This window comes from Varroa destructor, unplaced genomic scaffold (assembly GCF_002443255.2).
Source record: "Varroa destructor unplaced genomic scaffold, Vdes_3.0 BEIS01000004.1, whole genome shotgun sequence".
In the NCBI taxonomy this organism is placed as follows: domain Eukaryota; kingdom Metazoa; phylum Arthropoda; class Arachnida; order Mesostigmata; family Varroidae; genus Varroa; species Varroa destructor.
Genome location: NW_019211457.1, coordinates 42,775,454 through 42,790,975, shown reverse-complemented (window position 1 = coordinate 42,790,975; position 15,522 = coordinate 42,775,454). Strand labels below are relative to the sequence as shown.

Here is a 15,522-nt window from a genome sequence, read left to right as displayed (position 1 = left end):
TCTTTCCCTAGTTATTTGTCGTGCATTGAAGGCAGTTCCGAGGAGTGTTAGTGCGGCACGGCGCGTCAGCCAGGGAACCGACAGGCAGCCCCCGCTAGCTCGCTCGCTCAACCAGTTGACGACAAAATGGGTAGTTAAAAAGAAGCGTGTCTGGCAGCAATGCGGCACTGGCGGCCATGCACGGGCCGCGTTTATTCGTTGGCTGACTGACTGACTGACTGACTGACTTGATTCTTGTACGAGAATGGGGGCTGACCGCCTCTCGCGAGCCTGGCAAGAGTCGTTGAAGGTTTCTGTAGTGGTGACAAATGCGCCGGTTTCGGACGGCGAACAGCAGCTGCATCCGCCCCTCAGCATTTCCAGTAGCACCAGAAGCCGTGACAGTTACTGGCAGTGCGCTATTGTCGCTTTCGGAGTACTCTTCGAAAGTGAGTTTGAGCTGACGGCAGAGAAGGAAGAAAAAAAAAGAGGAAATCAGCAGGAAGACGGGCTGCATGGTTAAGAGATCTTGCAATCATCCCTCAGCAGCCTGGTGAGGTTAAGGCTGTGGCAGCTCGACAAACCCGTCGTTGACATCGTCCATCTAACCTTCTGTCTGTTTGGCCCTCTTCACCAATGGTCGCTTGTGGGCAAACAAATGGCATCACAATATTTCATTCGTTAGGGATACAAACGAACGCGGAGAGTGGAGTTGGGGGGGCGGTAAGAGGAAGACTGGAGGATGTTAGAAAGAAGCTGCTGCTGCTGCTACAATTGGTGGTTCACAGCCTTTACTGCCTGCTGTTTCCTAACAGGCCCCCCACTCACGACACACCCGACAACAGGGGTGAGACAGCAGCAGCTAGCAAACGGAGCGGGCCCCAGGCCGCCGGCTTCTTCGTGCAAGTCGTCCTTTGTTGTTTCTACTGCCATTGGGGTTAAGGGCTGCTACTACTACGGGACGAGATGAGACGAGACGATGAGTCTAGCAGTCTTGACAGTCGTTGATATTGCCGCGTTGCCATGTGGCTGCCACCACTGCTACCATAGGGGTGGGTTTGATGGGTACATGCTCATACCTGGCAAACGTTCCCATACCACGTACCTTGCTTCCCGTCCTGTCCCACGCCTAAGTGTAAGCCTCTAAGGGCCGAGAGTCAAGACGCAAAACTCAGGACCCGGCACAGAGCCTCGGAGCGATCTGCTATTGGCTAGTCTCCCTACGTGGATGCAGATGATACCGGTTATACGACACGGCCCAGCCTCGTTTAGTCAAATATAAGGAGGCTGTGCGGTGGAGAGACTTCGGAAAGATTCGGTGGTGATGATAGTGTGGTCATCAAAGTGGGGTTTTTGGTGCACATAATGAGGCAAAACATGCGAACATGTGAGGTCCACATGAACTGAGGAGTACAAACGTCACATAGCTACACTCGTGCAGTGCTAAGGAAACGACAGGTGAATAACGGCAGGAATTACTAAGGGAAAAACATGGCACCCGGTGCCCGAAGCGCGAAATATTTCCTCTCCTTATACTGGTTTCAACTCTGGCAAAATATGTATGCCTAGCACAAATGCTTTATAGCATGTGGTGGTATGCGCAACGATCTGGTGTCAATTCGTTGGGCCTAAATTGTAGGTCAGGTGTAAATATGTTCGGTTGATATAATCTCTTTACCTCGTTATAGGTACTCTGTTGTTTTATTTGACCGTTCGTATTATCTTGCTGAATGTGTCCTGTTTTTTTATTGCAACTAATCGGTTTCGCCATATCCTACCAGTTCTCAAGAATGTCTGTAAGAATGTATAATAACAAGATGCGAAAATAAAAATACAAAAAAAAATGTTTTGTTTATTCTCTAGAGTTATAAACACCATAAACCACTGTTCAGAATAAATCCTTTAGAGAAGTTAACAGCTGTACAGTAGATCGCCCAAACAGGTCACACCTTCCCTAATTAGTATCATGCTTTAATAAAGAAAGGAAGCGACCCTTGGCAATAAAGATATATAATTGATCGTCAAAACCAGAGAGGAAACACGATCCAGTTAAAACACCGCCATTTACATTCTGTTTACTTACTTATATAATTAAGAAGGAGCAAGCAGACAGATATACTCCTCTACAAGAGAGTAGCAGTAAGAGTGTACAGTTAAGTAACCTTTCTTCTAGGCTTTTTTTTTACCCTATTATTATTGTTACTTACCCGCAAATCTAAGCTATAGTAAGCGTTCCCCAAAATGGCACAAATCCAATAGGTTTTATTGTATTCAATTGCAGTACGGCGAAATTCCGATTTCAATAACAAGTACACACTGCGAACAATACTTGGCCAGGATGTATTTCGTGCTGAGGAAGCGACGACGTTATGCGCTAGAGATTGTTGTGGACCTGATCGTGCCTTCCACATGAACATTGTAGATCTTCATGGGCGTCCTGTAATAGCGCTCGAACGTCCGCCATGGCTCAACGTTTGCTGCTGCTGCCCCTTACTTCCTGTCTGCCAGCAGGTATAGTGCTATTTCTAGCCGTTCAATAAACTATGTTTGTACTATAGAGTCTTTGCAACGGTGAATAAGCCAGCAAAGTGGGGACGAAGACCGTCTTACGCAATGGACATTGGCAAAGAGACAGGCGACCACGGATTGAAGCTTGAAGTCAACCAGCTTCTGCGATAGTTGGTCTGTAGCCTACCGCGACCCAACGGAGGCTTGCTATTACAGTTAAAATAAATAAAGCCTAGTTAGTACTAGTAACAAATCAAGCTATTTAATAAGTCATTTCGGCTAAGTTAATCCTATCGAAATAGAATAGTTGAAAAAAATGCAACAAAGTGTAACATTGTAACAAAAGCAAATTGTTTTGAGGCACAAATATGTTGTTCTTTTCCAACTCGTTAGCAGAAATTTTGGCGCAGCAGTGGTAGGTTGATGCGTTCATGAACGACTCAATATAAGGTCGGCGACGATGACGGATGGCGCCTCCTCGTCTATACTGTATTTCTTTGCTTTGCCTATAAGCAGTACGCTAGTCTCACAAGCTTGTTAACAGTCGATGACCAACAGCCAAGTGACCGATATCTAATGCGTTGCTACGAGGGGTTTGTCTTCGGCAACATCTCAAAGTGTCAGCACTCTTCCAGAGTTCAGTTCTCAAGGGTCATCCAACCAGTTGGCTACCCACTTACCGGTTGCTGTGTCGGTATCGATTCCATTGTATTTAGACAGAGAATGGTCGGAAGCAGTTTGCGGTCTTCCGCATTTCCTCAGTGCTGATGTTCTCGAATCTTTCTGAATTTCTCCGTTCTTCAGAACAGATCACAACATCATACATAATCCTTTCCCGCTGGTCATAAACTTCTTTCAGTCCATTATATCTGTCGCCTATGCCTTTTCTTTGTTAGCAGAGTTTCCTTTAAGCATTAATGTGCGACAAAGTGAAAACGGTTGTGATCCCATCCAGTGCCATCCAACGACTAGGCCAATCTTGACCAATCTCCATTCTCTACTTTCTTTCGTCAAAAGAAAACGCTTGGCGAGCATGGCATTAGCTGTTGTGGGATAGGGTGGCCTCTCTCTCAATAGGTCATCTCGCGGACTTGTCTCAATTTTATTCTTCTTCTTCTTCTTCGGTCGTTTTCTCGAAAAGCAAAAGCGAGAAAAAACTGGAAAAGAAAAATTTATTCCAAAGGACAGTCAGTCCTCAGGCATTTGGAGTTTTCAGCCTGCTGCCTTATGGCGTCCTTGCAACGTCCACCGTCCGTCAAATGTTATTCATGTCACTCTTCGCATGCCACAGCCGCCGCTGCTGCTCATACGGCCGCTGGCGGTGGGCGTTTCTGCGTAAAATAAAACCATCAGTCTAATAAATTCCCAACGCCTGCTTTAGCATCTTTTTTCCAAAACAGATTCAGCTTTTGCAGGGCGCGAAGTGCATCTCTGCTTGTATAAGCGACTCTTTTGTGTCCCACGCCATTTAGATCAAAACTCAGAGTGGAACACATTTTTAAGTTTCGATTAGACACCACTGAACCGCTTACATATATATATATATATATATATATATATATATATATATGGGTAACACGTTTGCCTGCGAAATTTAGGAAGACGTGGCGGTCTATATTTGAGTCCCTGCTCTGACACACTGTTTCATTCTGGAAGAGGCTAACTGTCTAATGGAATGGCTTAGGCTTAAGTATCAATTGTAAAAAATTGATTGGAAAAAAATACGGCATTTTTTTTATTTAAGCTCATCCCTACAGTTTTCTGTGCTAGGTACTTAACTACTTCCGGGCGCATTAAGTAGACGCTGGCTTACTGTTGTACTAAATAACACTTCCAAGCGTCGGTTGTTTCCCGTACCTTCGGCATCGATGTCTTTAAATTCATATCTATAGCGGCCGTCGTGCCACTGTCATACTTCAGCACAGTCAGAGCCACTACAAGCAGCATCACGTATCTATCTAATAACTAGATTAATAGATAGTTGTGTATAAAAATGACACTCGCTGTCCTTTCGGATGATCTTAGTACTATACAAATAATGTATGCTACCAGTGCACGTTCTGCAATGTCGACGCCTGCGTAAGGAGCCGCGAAGGCTGGAAATAGGCGAATTGTCGGCCAAACACGACCGACCGACAAACATTGGTGCACTTATCCCTTGGTTCGTCCGTCCGCCCGCCCGCCCGCCCGCCCGCCCGATCGTTTGCTAGTTTACTGATTCCCCCATAACAGAGAACAGTTGGAACTCCAAGAGTCAAGTTCTCCCCTAAGCGCTTTTGCGAGTATCTTACCGCCGAGCCCCTTCTTTCTGATTCCCTCAAACTCTTAAAATACTCCTTCCAGTTTCCCAAATGCCGTTGCAATGAGTGACGCAAGTCTACTGCACGATTTTCATCGCACGATCACTTAATATAATAAACTACTAAGGTGAGAAATTGCAGAAGCTGGTTGTCATAACCGAGCTAGCAGTTACTGTTGTATCCAGCTGACTGCTCTGTCCCTTACGCGCGGTCCCTCCTCACTACTTACCTGCTCTCTCTCACTGTCTCATTTTATATATAACGTCATAAGTGCGCTAACGCAATGACCTTTCTTGTCATCGATTATATTCATAGTCTCATTAGTACCAATTGGTAGTAACGGTAATAGTAGTAGCGGTCATTGTAGTTGTTGTCGTACGCGGCTAATGGGCCGACTGAGGCGGCGACGGTGGCCGTGGCCGCCACTGGTGCAGACTTCGTTGCGAATTGCTGTTCGCCAACTTCCATTACAACTATGGCTATATAATTTTACTTCTACTGAAGTACTCGATCACTTTACGTTGGACATTATACAGTGCAGAACTGTTAATAAATGATACTGTTGCTACTTCACCAGCTTCATAAGGAGCTGTACACAGGTACAAACTCTGGTCCCTAATAGATTAACTATTCCACCTATTGCCTGCTTGATACCGATGGTCTGCGGGTGCTACACTGATTCTCTCTGGCCGCCTGATTCTAGTTGAAAATCGCTACTGCCAGCAGATGCAATGCTTTTGTATACGAGAATGGGCGCCTGTGTTGGCCTTTACATAACGGAAACATTGACTCCCGCATGACGAGCCTCATTGTCGTTACGTGTATATATCTAGCTAGGCACTGCTGCAGTAAAAACCTCAACGACATCCTTAGCCGCTTCTTGTCGTTAGCAGGGACCCACGAGAGTCTGTCCACCTCTATCCGATAGGCCGCCGAACTTTTCGTTATGCTGTGTCGTTACGAATACTTTTTCGAGGGGTTTGGGGTAGTGCCGAATCGTCACTAGGCCATTACAGTAGCCATGGTGGAATGATCGTTGCCGTCGGCGTTATTAGTAGAGTCCTTCGGAGAATCTCCGTCATGCTAGTGGCAGATCCTCGCATGTTGGTTGACTTACTTGCTTCCTTTGGCTTTGGTCTCCTGTATTGCCCGCTTTTGCGTCTCTAGCACTGTGAGCTTTAGCTGCTGCCACTCGTAGTTGCTACTGGCCAAATACAAAAGCGACAGCAGCAGGCAGCTAGATTTCACGACGACTCGAAGGCTTGGTAGTGGCGACCGACGAGATAAATTGAATCATATCCCTTCACACCCCGAAAAGTCCAGCCATCGCCGTCAGCCATTCGTCGTCACTCCCGCTGTTGGAGCTGTTGACTTACTCCTGATTCGTTGTTCCCTTCATTTGCCGGCTCCAAACCCTCTGAACCCCATATGCTCCCATCTATTTCCCATTATTCCTCTCCCCAAAACTGTACTGCCCGCTGCCTCCTGCTCCGAAGCCTGCCTCATTACGGGCTGCCACATCGTATGCGATCTGGGCGATGCGGAAACCAAGAGGCTCCGTTCCCTACCGTTAACTCTTTTTAGTCACTAGCAGCGTCCAGGGCGGCGGCGGCCGAGAGGTCCATCACGATTTGCGCAAACCTTGGCGGCAATCGAGTCGAGGCGCGCAGGGTCCAATACGTCCCGATGGCTGTCATCAGTTTATCGCGACCAAGCAGCAGTAGTTGCGAAGGGTATGTAGAACAGCAAGTAGGACGCGGCCATAACAGGAAACCGCTAACTACGCGGCATCACCGTAATGGCGTTTCTGCTGCTGCAGCTGCACTAGTGTCTTAGGAGCAGCAGCAACAGCAATCGGCACTGTCCTGCTCTCGCCATTAACGAGTAGTAAACGGCACTACGATAGCAAGTAAGGATAAGGCCGCTATAATTATAGGCAGAATTGCTGTTGTTAGTGCTGCGTGCTTTAATGACAGCGGCAGTAACAACGAGCCCAACGTTTTGATCAGTATCACTTACCGATTTCGTGCAGGACGTGAGCTATGTGAAGTTAGCATAAGGTACAAGGAGGTTTTCGCAGGGCAATGTCCAATACTGCGCTAGTCGATGAGCAAGTGACGATTGCTGTCGACTTTCGTACCGTCCCCCGACCCCGCGGTCGTCGCCGTCACAATTACCTTTTCGTATATGAAGACTGAGCCTTCTTCTATGCATTCCCTTAACTTTCTCGTACTGTATGATGTGTTGTTGCTACTGCAGCTTTTATATCCACGACAAACGCGTGTTCACAGCAGCACCGCCATCACGACTAGCCCCACCACCAGCGCCATCGCCCCTGCCAAACTGAAGAACGATCCCTGCCTGACCTTTTACTCCCGTACATTACTTCCGCACTTCTAGCCTCACTGGCAGCAAAGCCAACCAGCCCTATCCCAATTACCCTCGGTCTGTTTATCTGCTTCTCTGCTCAGCTTTAGCAATCTTGCATCCACCAATTGCAGACCACCGTTCTACAGCTTTTCTCTTTCGACGCTTAATCCGACGCAGGGTAGTGGGGCTAGCAGCAGTCGGCCATAGCAACGATGAGAAGGTTTACTGTTTATCCATCCTTCTCATGCCCACACTGTTCCATTTCTAGGCAATAACAACACCAGAACCAATGGTAGCATTCGCTGCATCAGTTCGACCAGAGACGATTCAGTCTCCGGCGGTAATCTCTACCTAGTCTAACGTTCTACAGTGGCTGCCAGTGTTAGCTATTGGCATCGGTGAGATCAAGTCAATGATGGCTGGTATTGCTTTTCACCCACAGCCTCGGTCTCATCATAGCGCTGTCTTTGCTCCCTCTCCTTAACTAAGTCACTTTCACTCTTTCACCCATCATCCGATTTCCCCACGACGTTTCGTCGATGGGGCCACCTCTATCAGTTCGAGCTTCGAATAACTCTTAACGACGATGGACGAAGTCTTGCTTGACGCGCATTTGCTGCAAGCTGCGGCAAAATGGCAATGAGAGATAAAAAAAAGTGCATTTACTTTGAAATTCTTATATTAGCACGTCTTTTTATGGACTCCTCCCTTTTGTCTTCTGTTTTCCGTTGTTCAGTTTGCCCTTTCAAACCTGTATGAAAGGTAGATCAACCATGCGCCAGCTACCTCTGTCACTTTGGCCAAGCCTATAGAACCCGGTTTCTTTTACGGCAGATCATTCTCCTTTGTCTGCTGCATTTTGTCGGGCACACAGTCGGGTAGGCTGGTTCACCTTATGATTAGAGGGTTTGGTGCTCGTCAACCGTCTACGTATATTTTGTCCACTTTGTCTCTGTTCTACTCCTAGTCTGTCTTGACGGGGCACAGGAGCTAACTTTTTACTAGGAACGACTCCCTAGCAGTAATCAGAGTAGGTAGCTTCTATCGCCGGGACTACCGGAGCTTTCGTTGCGGGCTAACTAGGGGTCATCTCGACTATCAGCCGATGACTAACGATAACGGCAGCATCGAGGCATGGCCACCGATCTGTTCCGCTGATTCGTTGATCGTCGACGGCCTTTCTCCTTGCCTACGTCATCGATGCCACGAACAGAGCGACACAGATGACAGAAGAGGCGGCAGCGGTGGCTAAGCAGGCCGCAGCAAAAGCGCTCAGCATAGTGCCAACTCCTTTAAATTTTCTTTTTTCATTTGTCGAACCACTGTCGATGACCTTACGGCCAATGGCAGTGATCCACTGATTGCTGTTAACTTATTTTATGAAGCATGATGGTCGAAAGCGGCCAATGTCACCAGCAGCATTATTACTGCGACAAAGGTCATCTTCAAGTTCGTTTTTCTTGTGTCCTTAGAAATCCTGCTTTGCCGCTCGCCGGTTTACAGCCTCGCTTGCTGAGATCAATGCGCAGTTTTGCGGCTGTCGCGAACTTCTATGAGAACTCGCCGAGTCGTCCCAATCCCTCCAATCTTCTCAATCAACGGCCGTTCATTTAGCACTTTTCACCTTTTTTCACCAAACTGCGCCCGACCACTGACCACCCCCTAACCTTTTCTGCTTTCTCTCCGATCCTTCTCTTTCTTTCGTTTTGCTAATTTGCCCGAACTGTCACCGTGAGTAGAAGACAATAAGAAAAAAAAAACGGTCGAACTAGACTCAGTTGATCGCTTTGACGTTACTCTAGTTGGTGTAGGCCAGATGACGAGGCGTCAGCGCTAAGCGAGCGTGCCAGTAGTAGTAGACATAATAGCGGAAATGAGGTATTAGGGCGAAGCGAAGTAATCGTAAGAAGGCGACGCCAACGGGGGCGGCAGCAGCCGCACCCACCATCATGGCTGCGAATAGGGAGGACACCGAACAGCAGCGATTCCCTTGCTTCATGCAGGCCAACATCCACCGAACGATCAACGGACTACAAATGACTGGCATCCACAAAAACGAGAAGGAGCTGAAGAGTAGGAAACGATCTGAACAGAGCTGAAGTAAAGGAAGAGATCTCGAGGCGTGAACATTTGCTCCTCCTCTCCTGATTCTGCACCCGTTTCGTTTTGCCTCCCCTTGCATCTTCTTTCTACAGCAGTTTGCTGCGAAGGCTGCGATGAGAACAGTAGCAGAGCACGGAAGCTCGCTCTCTTGTGGCTTATCGTCTTACTCTGTGCCTTTCCCAGTGTATTAGTTGGCCCATTAACGGCCTAGTCCCCGCTAAAATGTAGCCGGCCAGTGTTGACTGTTGGTGACCATGAACACACTCGCTACCGCCGCTGCTGAAACTAACGTTTCGGCAGCCTTTGAATCTTTAGCCAGTAGCGGGCAAACGCCTTCTACTTCCTCATCTTGTCCATCACATTTTTTCTATTTCCGAAATGATAGCACAATACAACTGTAGTGGCAGCTGATCAGCTTTGGGGGGGGGGATAGTTCCACTAACAGCGAAACGACAGAAACGGTCGTAGCCGCAGAATTGTTAATGCTCCCTTTCGCAGACGCTTTAAGGCTACACCAGAACCGAACATAAGCTTCCTATTACTTGTTACACTCAAAGCGGACCAACGGCATCATCGTGAATGGCCAGTCTGTACTCGGCCTTGTTTCTTGGCAGCCATAACTGAAACTGCTGTTGTTAGTAGCCCATCAAGAGAGCCTTCTGTTTCTATACTTACGGTCCCGAGAACGCGCGGGCGGGCAGGCGTTCGGTCGGTCGCCATTCCGTTTACCGTGTTGCTAGTAATGGCGGTGGTGGTGCTTACTGATAGAGCCTAAACGGTTGCACCGACGGGCCAGACACTCCCGCGTCATTGCCCACATATATTGCCCTTCTGCGCCGTTGTTCGTTAAGGAAACGTTCCCAAAAGCACTTCCCTTCTGCGCTTTGCGTATTCCGATGCGCGCCACAACACTGGTTAGCAGCTGTTGGCTACGAAGTGTAGTCGTTGTATTAGAACGAATGTAGAGAAGAAAAAAAATTGAATATAGCGCTTTCTTATCGTAACCCGCAGTTTTGTGCGGTTCGATATACTTCGGGTTCGTCTCACGAAATCATGACTTGAGCCGTCAATGAATAGGAATTTTACTTCGAAGTTGCTGTGCTCAGAGCGACTCCCGTGATTTTTTCATTTAAATCTACCTCCGGTCACTTCGGAACTCGGCTGGCCTGAACACGTTGCTACATGCCCTTACTGCTATAATGTATTCTGTAGCTTGTTGAGGGGAGGTGATAAATAGAACATACAGCGAAAATTAATGAGAAACTAGGCCATAAAAAATAGTCAGAGCGGACCCTCGCCAAAACCATTTTTCCTTTACATCCTATGTATATTGGGCGCATGTCAATGAAGGCCGTATGTGCTTTTACTCCTGTTGTGAATTTGATACGGACCCTTGAACCGAGTTGGGCTAAAAGTGGGAACAGGCCACGAGGCCAAGGGACGAGTTTTGCTGTTCAAGGTCAAGCACGGATTCAAACAACAGTTTTGCGTCACTCTAGCGAACGTCATGCGCTAGATGTTCATGACACTATCTCCTATAAGCTTGTGTATTCGTATCCTCATTCAGTGGACTGTGAAGTCGCGCTTTGCAAACCACACGGATGCTGCTGTTGTATACTTCAACCTATCTAGAAGCTCCTCAATGTAAATGTGCATGGAAAACAAAATAGAAAACGAGACGTATATGTATTGTTCTTCGCTTTCACTAAACCGAAGCATTACCTGTTCAGGCGGTTGGTTGGCTCTTTAGGAATAATTTAAATCCTTAGAAACAGCCGATACTTTCTATGACCCTGGCAGCACGCCTACAATCCACTACCTTAAAACTATGGATGGTTCCAAATCTTAGTCTTACCATCGAGCTCGTTGTTTTTTAGCGCGCAGTTTCCCGTGTCCTGTGCGTTACGTTTCAATGCCACTGGTGACGAGTGATGCACAACCTCGCTCCCCTCGGCTCGACTAATATCCGGCCGGCAACCCGACTTAGCATAGCCCATTACTTTTATATGATCGTCAAGACATCGCTTACAATCTTCTGCTTGCTTGCATGTCCACCTGCCGGTGAAATCCAGCTCAGCGTTTGACGCCACCGTAATGGCTTCTGCAGAGCGCTACAACGTCGACCGTATAGCTACGACGGAATAAGACAAGATCGAAGCAGACAGCGTAAGGAGAACCTGATAGCAGTCTTAGCAGCAGCAAAAGCCGAAACATGGTAACGGTACAGATACGCACGGGCTGAATAATTCATACACATGGAGAAACATCATAGATCTTTCTTTCTATCATCAATCTCTTGTCCTAAGTTAGCGTAATCTTTCCCCTTCGTTGGCCGTCGACGAATAGTAGCGTTTGCTCTTGGTTGTTGCCCCTTGTGCAACGCTCTCTCCTCCCCCCTCTCTCTCTTTATCTCTGTATTTTGTCCCGTTTCAATCTCCCTGCTTCCCTTTGCGTTGAGTGTCTTTGGCTCGTTATCCGCGGCCTGTCACCGTATCGGTTGCCCCCTCCCCCCCCTTCCCTGAACTCTTCTATGCAGTCGGCAAAGAGGCTCAACGATGCTGGCAGTGGCATCGCCACTGTAATGGCCGCTCGAACTGCGAAATCGCGACGGAAAGGCGTGTTACTGGTACTACCCCAAGCCGATGTCGGCTGTCCGCCGTTGTTCCTCGACCTCAACCTTGATTCAATTCCAGAAAGCTCTTTCGCTTTTTCTTCCCTCTTCTTACTCGAGATCTGCTCGACGAAGGCAGGCGGGCTTGCGCCTAGCGGGAATGAGGGTGGCAAGGGACGACTAGCCCGCCACCACGCTCGCGTTAGCACGCAGTCTGGCACACGTCGAGAGCCTGTCGGTGAACCGGTACATTCGCGTTTTTACTGTGGCGTGCGTGCTTGTGGACGTACGCATCGCTCGGACTACGTGTGATCGGGTCTGCGCGTTTGAGAGTTAGACGATCACTCCTTATGTGACCTACAGAGATGACGGCAGCCGCAGCGAACACGCTACCAGGGCCTGCGTCGGTGGCTGAACGTGTAGCTGTTTACGAAACGGGAGCAGCATGCTACATCTGTATTACTCTGCATTATGGCAGGAACCACAGTCGTGTTAGGTAGCGGTAGTTGCAGTAGTTGTGGTAGTAGTGCTAGTAGTCTTAATGGCGTTGGCAAGACATGTACCGACGTTTGTTATACAGGCGCCAACAAAACCACAAACGATGCAGAGCTTCGAATGCGAATTGTTTCCACTTAGCTTCTGCACCCCCGGTCCTCTTGTCTTGCATTGTTTTGATTCAACTTTATAAGCTAACGCCTGCCTTTCTCTCATGCAGAGAAGCTTTTACGTTGCTGCCAATACCGCGACAACAGATTCGTTGTTATATGGCACAATAGGCTGTTTTGTTGACCTATATTGCGTTGGCCTGCCTGCCTCGGCTACGCCTGCCGTGTTGCTGCACGAAGCTGTTTCTGCAGTTCAGGAGCTAGTAAACGAATGAAGGAATAAGGAGACTGATGGTGCCTACCATTTTTTTTTGTTGGCGGACTGCCTCCTGCGCCTACGTATGTAAACCACACTGCCGTAACAGAAGGGGCGTAAAGAAACGCTGTTTCACGTTTGCCGACCTTCGCTCGGAACGTGTACCCTTAGCGCAGTTTAATCACAACAGGCACTAGGTTAAGCGATGCCCGTCTTGGCGTAACCAGCGCCGCGGACATTGGCCTCTTCCTTCAAAGTAGTAACAGTAATTGATGCTCTTCGTTGACGACAACGACGGTTACGAGTTTCTTCTCGTCGTTTTCTCGTGAGAAAAATCTGCAGTGAAGCGACTACCCGTTCGTGCCGTCATTCTTCTCCATCTTGTCATAGTTGAGGTAGGGTTTAAAGCGAAGCAGAGGATTTCTTCCATGACTTCTTCATGCCTCTGCCAATGGCTTTGCTTTCCGCGCCGCATCTAATACTTTGTTGCCACTGACGGTACAGCAACGGCCCGATCTTAGTCATCAGCGCGGTATGCGCTTGCTGTTGACGCTCAAGTGGCGTCTGCCCGTTGTTCATTCGTTCGTTAAGTCATTCGGGTGGCGTGTACTTGTGGTTGCCGTTGCTTTTTACATCGACGCTCGGTTCTTCCTCTTCCGGTTCACCCCGCTCTCGGCTTATTTACCCGAGGCATATGTTAACTGTATTTTTCGTTGCGTCTGGTAACACGTATATTTAGAAGACTACTGAACCATTAGCACAGCTACTAACGTTACCGACATAACTTGAAGCCACACAAAATATTTTCTCTACGTCGTGATTCGCTCTTTCTTGTGCTTTCAAACCATTTCTGACGTACTATCCTGCTCATTGTACTCTCCTATCGACCCATTAAGCCATTGGCGCTTGCACGTGGAACTAGCTCCTTCGGAGGAAGAGTCCACCGTTCGGAAAGCCGTGAATCAAGGGGTATATGTTTATGCGGCTGCAGCAGACCTGCTTTGACCCCATCTGCTCTCCGGATCCCAGATTGCCGACACCAACGACGCTGTCTCTGTTAGCAGCTCGACAACTAACGGCACAGCGGTAGAAACCAGACTGTAGATGGAAGCGTCGGGGGTCGTAGTTCCGTTACGCCTACCCTTCAAGATAGAATATTTGCTTTCTTAGTAGAGGCTACTAGCGTCCCTTTGCCGACGGTAGAAGCTCGAACCTTTCGTAGCAGGGAAATACCCCGCTTTTCGACTAAATCGCTACGGCTGTACAAAGTATCGACCTCTACCTATTTCAATTCGTCGGCGTCGCCTAATCTCTCAATAGTAAAAGCCCGAAGCCGTGTAGGAGACGCTTGACCCGGAAGCTACGATTGTGCAGACGTAATGAAACAACGAGTGATGCACGGCAGCATTGTTCACGCTGGCTGCCGCCTCTGTCGGCTTTCAATGGCCGCAGCTGCAGTTCGGCTGTTGTCTAGTTACTGTAATCACAGTTTTGGCTGCATGATAATACTCAGACGATTCCTGCGATATTTGTCGTAATTTGTCGCCAGTTCCTCTATAACGCTGATCTATTTGATTGTCGACTTCCGACTCGATATCGATATCTATTTCAATCCCTTCGTTGCGTTCCACTTTACTCACTGCCTCATGCTTTTTCTCTCTCTACCTCTGCCTTTATTTTCCATTTTGTGTCTGCGTTCGTTTCTCGTCATGTTGGATTGTCGATCACATTTGCCAATATCGAACTACATCTGCATAACCGACCGCTGTTACAACGACGATGCTTCCGCGGCTGCAACGCAAAGCAGGAAACGCGAATTGAGGCACCTCCCGGCTCTGTAATCGGTGTCATTCGCGAGGAGCAGACGTGGTTTGGAGTCTCGCCTCGTTTCGCCGTTAACGACCTCGACGGAAAGGTAGGACATAGGGTGCGCGTGTGGCGCAAAAGAATGGCCTTGTACTAGTAGTAATAGTAGTAGTAGTAGCAGTAGTAGTAGTAGTAGTAGTAGTAGTAGTAGTAGTGGCTGTTATTGTGGTGACATTCGAAAGTGAAGAACAAATAGAAGCAGGACACGAAAGGAACGTTTGTGACGGCGGAAACAGGAGCCGTCGTTGCTGCCACTGCTCCAGCTGTTTGTTTTTCTCGTTTTACTGTTGTTGTTGTTGTTGTTATCGAACATGATATCAATCATGCTGTTCCAATTGCAGTAGTCAATAGAGCTGCTTCTAAGACTAGCTTTCATTTCGATCTAACCGTCGCCTTCCAAGAACTAGCAGAAATCTCTTCGTATGTTACACCAGATTCTGCGTCTTCAGAATCAAAACGGTTTGTTAACCTTAGGTTGTGATTGGCTAGCCTAATATGTATACGGTCGGTCTACTACTGCTGCTGTTACTGCAAAACTTCCCACCCAACTCGGGATTTCCTCTTCGCTATCAACCGTTCCACGCTGCATTTGCCGTGAAACAACCGCAGCGTTATCACTGCCGTCGGGGTACACACTTTCATCGCACTAGCCATGTTTTAACTAATCGCAAATCGATATACAATGGATGACTAGACGAAGTGATAGGCATAAAAAGTAAAATGAATCCTATCAAGAACTTATTTCACACTCAGGAGAACTGCTGTCGAAACCGCGACATTGAGGGGCCGCGGTATAATAGTGTCCCCTATTAGGTACTCATACCGTTCGAGAGTAATACGAGAAAGCTGCGTTTGGCCAGAGGCAAGGGTCTGCTAGCGGGATACGGCCCTTGTACACGCCTGCCAGCCAGTACTCCTTCCAAC

The 15,522-nt window shown here is 48.0% G+C and overlaps 2 protein-coding genes across 17 annotated transcripts in view; one reads left to right on the top strand and one right to left on the bottom strand.

Annotated features, from left to right (window-relative positions):
- The window catches only part of GlnRS (Glutaminyl-tRNA synthetase), a 93,970-nt gene that overhangs the window by 26,835 nt on the left and 51,613 nt on the right, over positions 1-15,522 (bottom strand). The gene's annotated exons all lie outside the window — the stretch shown is intronic.
- LOC111249159 (uncharacterized) overlaps positions 1-15,522 on the top strand; it is a 72,650-nt gene that overhangs the window by 6,680 nt on the left and 50,448 nt on the right. For 10 of the 14 annotated variants that reach the window (XR_015327074.1, XR_015327072.1, XR_015327073.1 and 7 more), the window contains exons 3-4: positions 2,261-2,490; positions 14,537-14,647. Coding sequence is in view for 7 of the 14 variants with exons in the window: in XM_086988043.1 (XP_086844169.1) it covers positions 2,261-2,490; positions 14,537-14,647 (341 nt within the window). In the remaining 7 variants the exon portion in view is untranslated. The remainder of the gene's footprint in view (positions 1-2,260; positions 2,491-14,536; positions 14,648-15,522) is intronic. The other 4 variants (XM_022802654.2, XM_022802653.2, XM_086988045.1 and 1 more) reach the window with 2 other exon arrangements.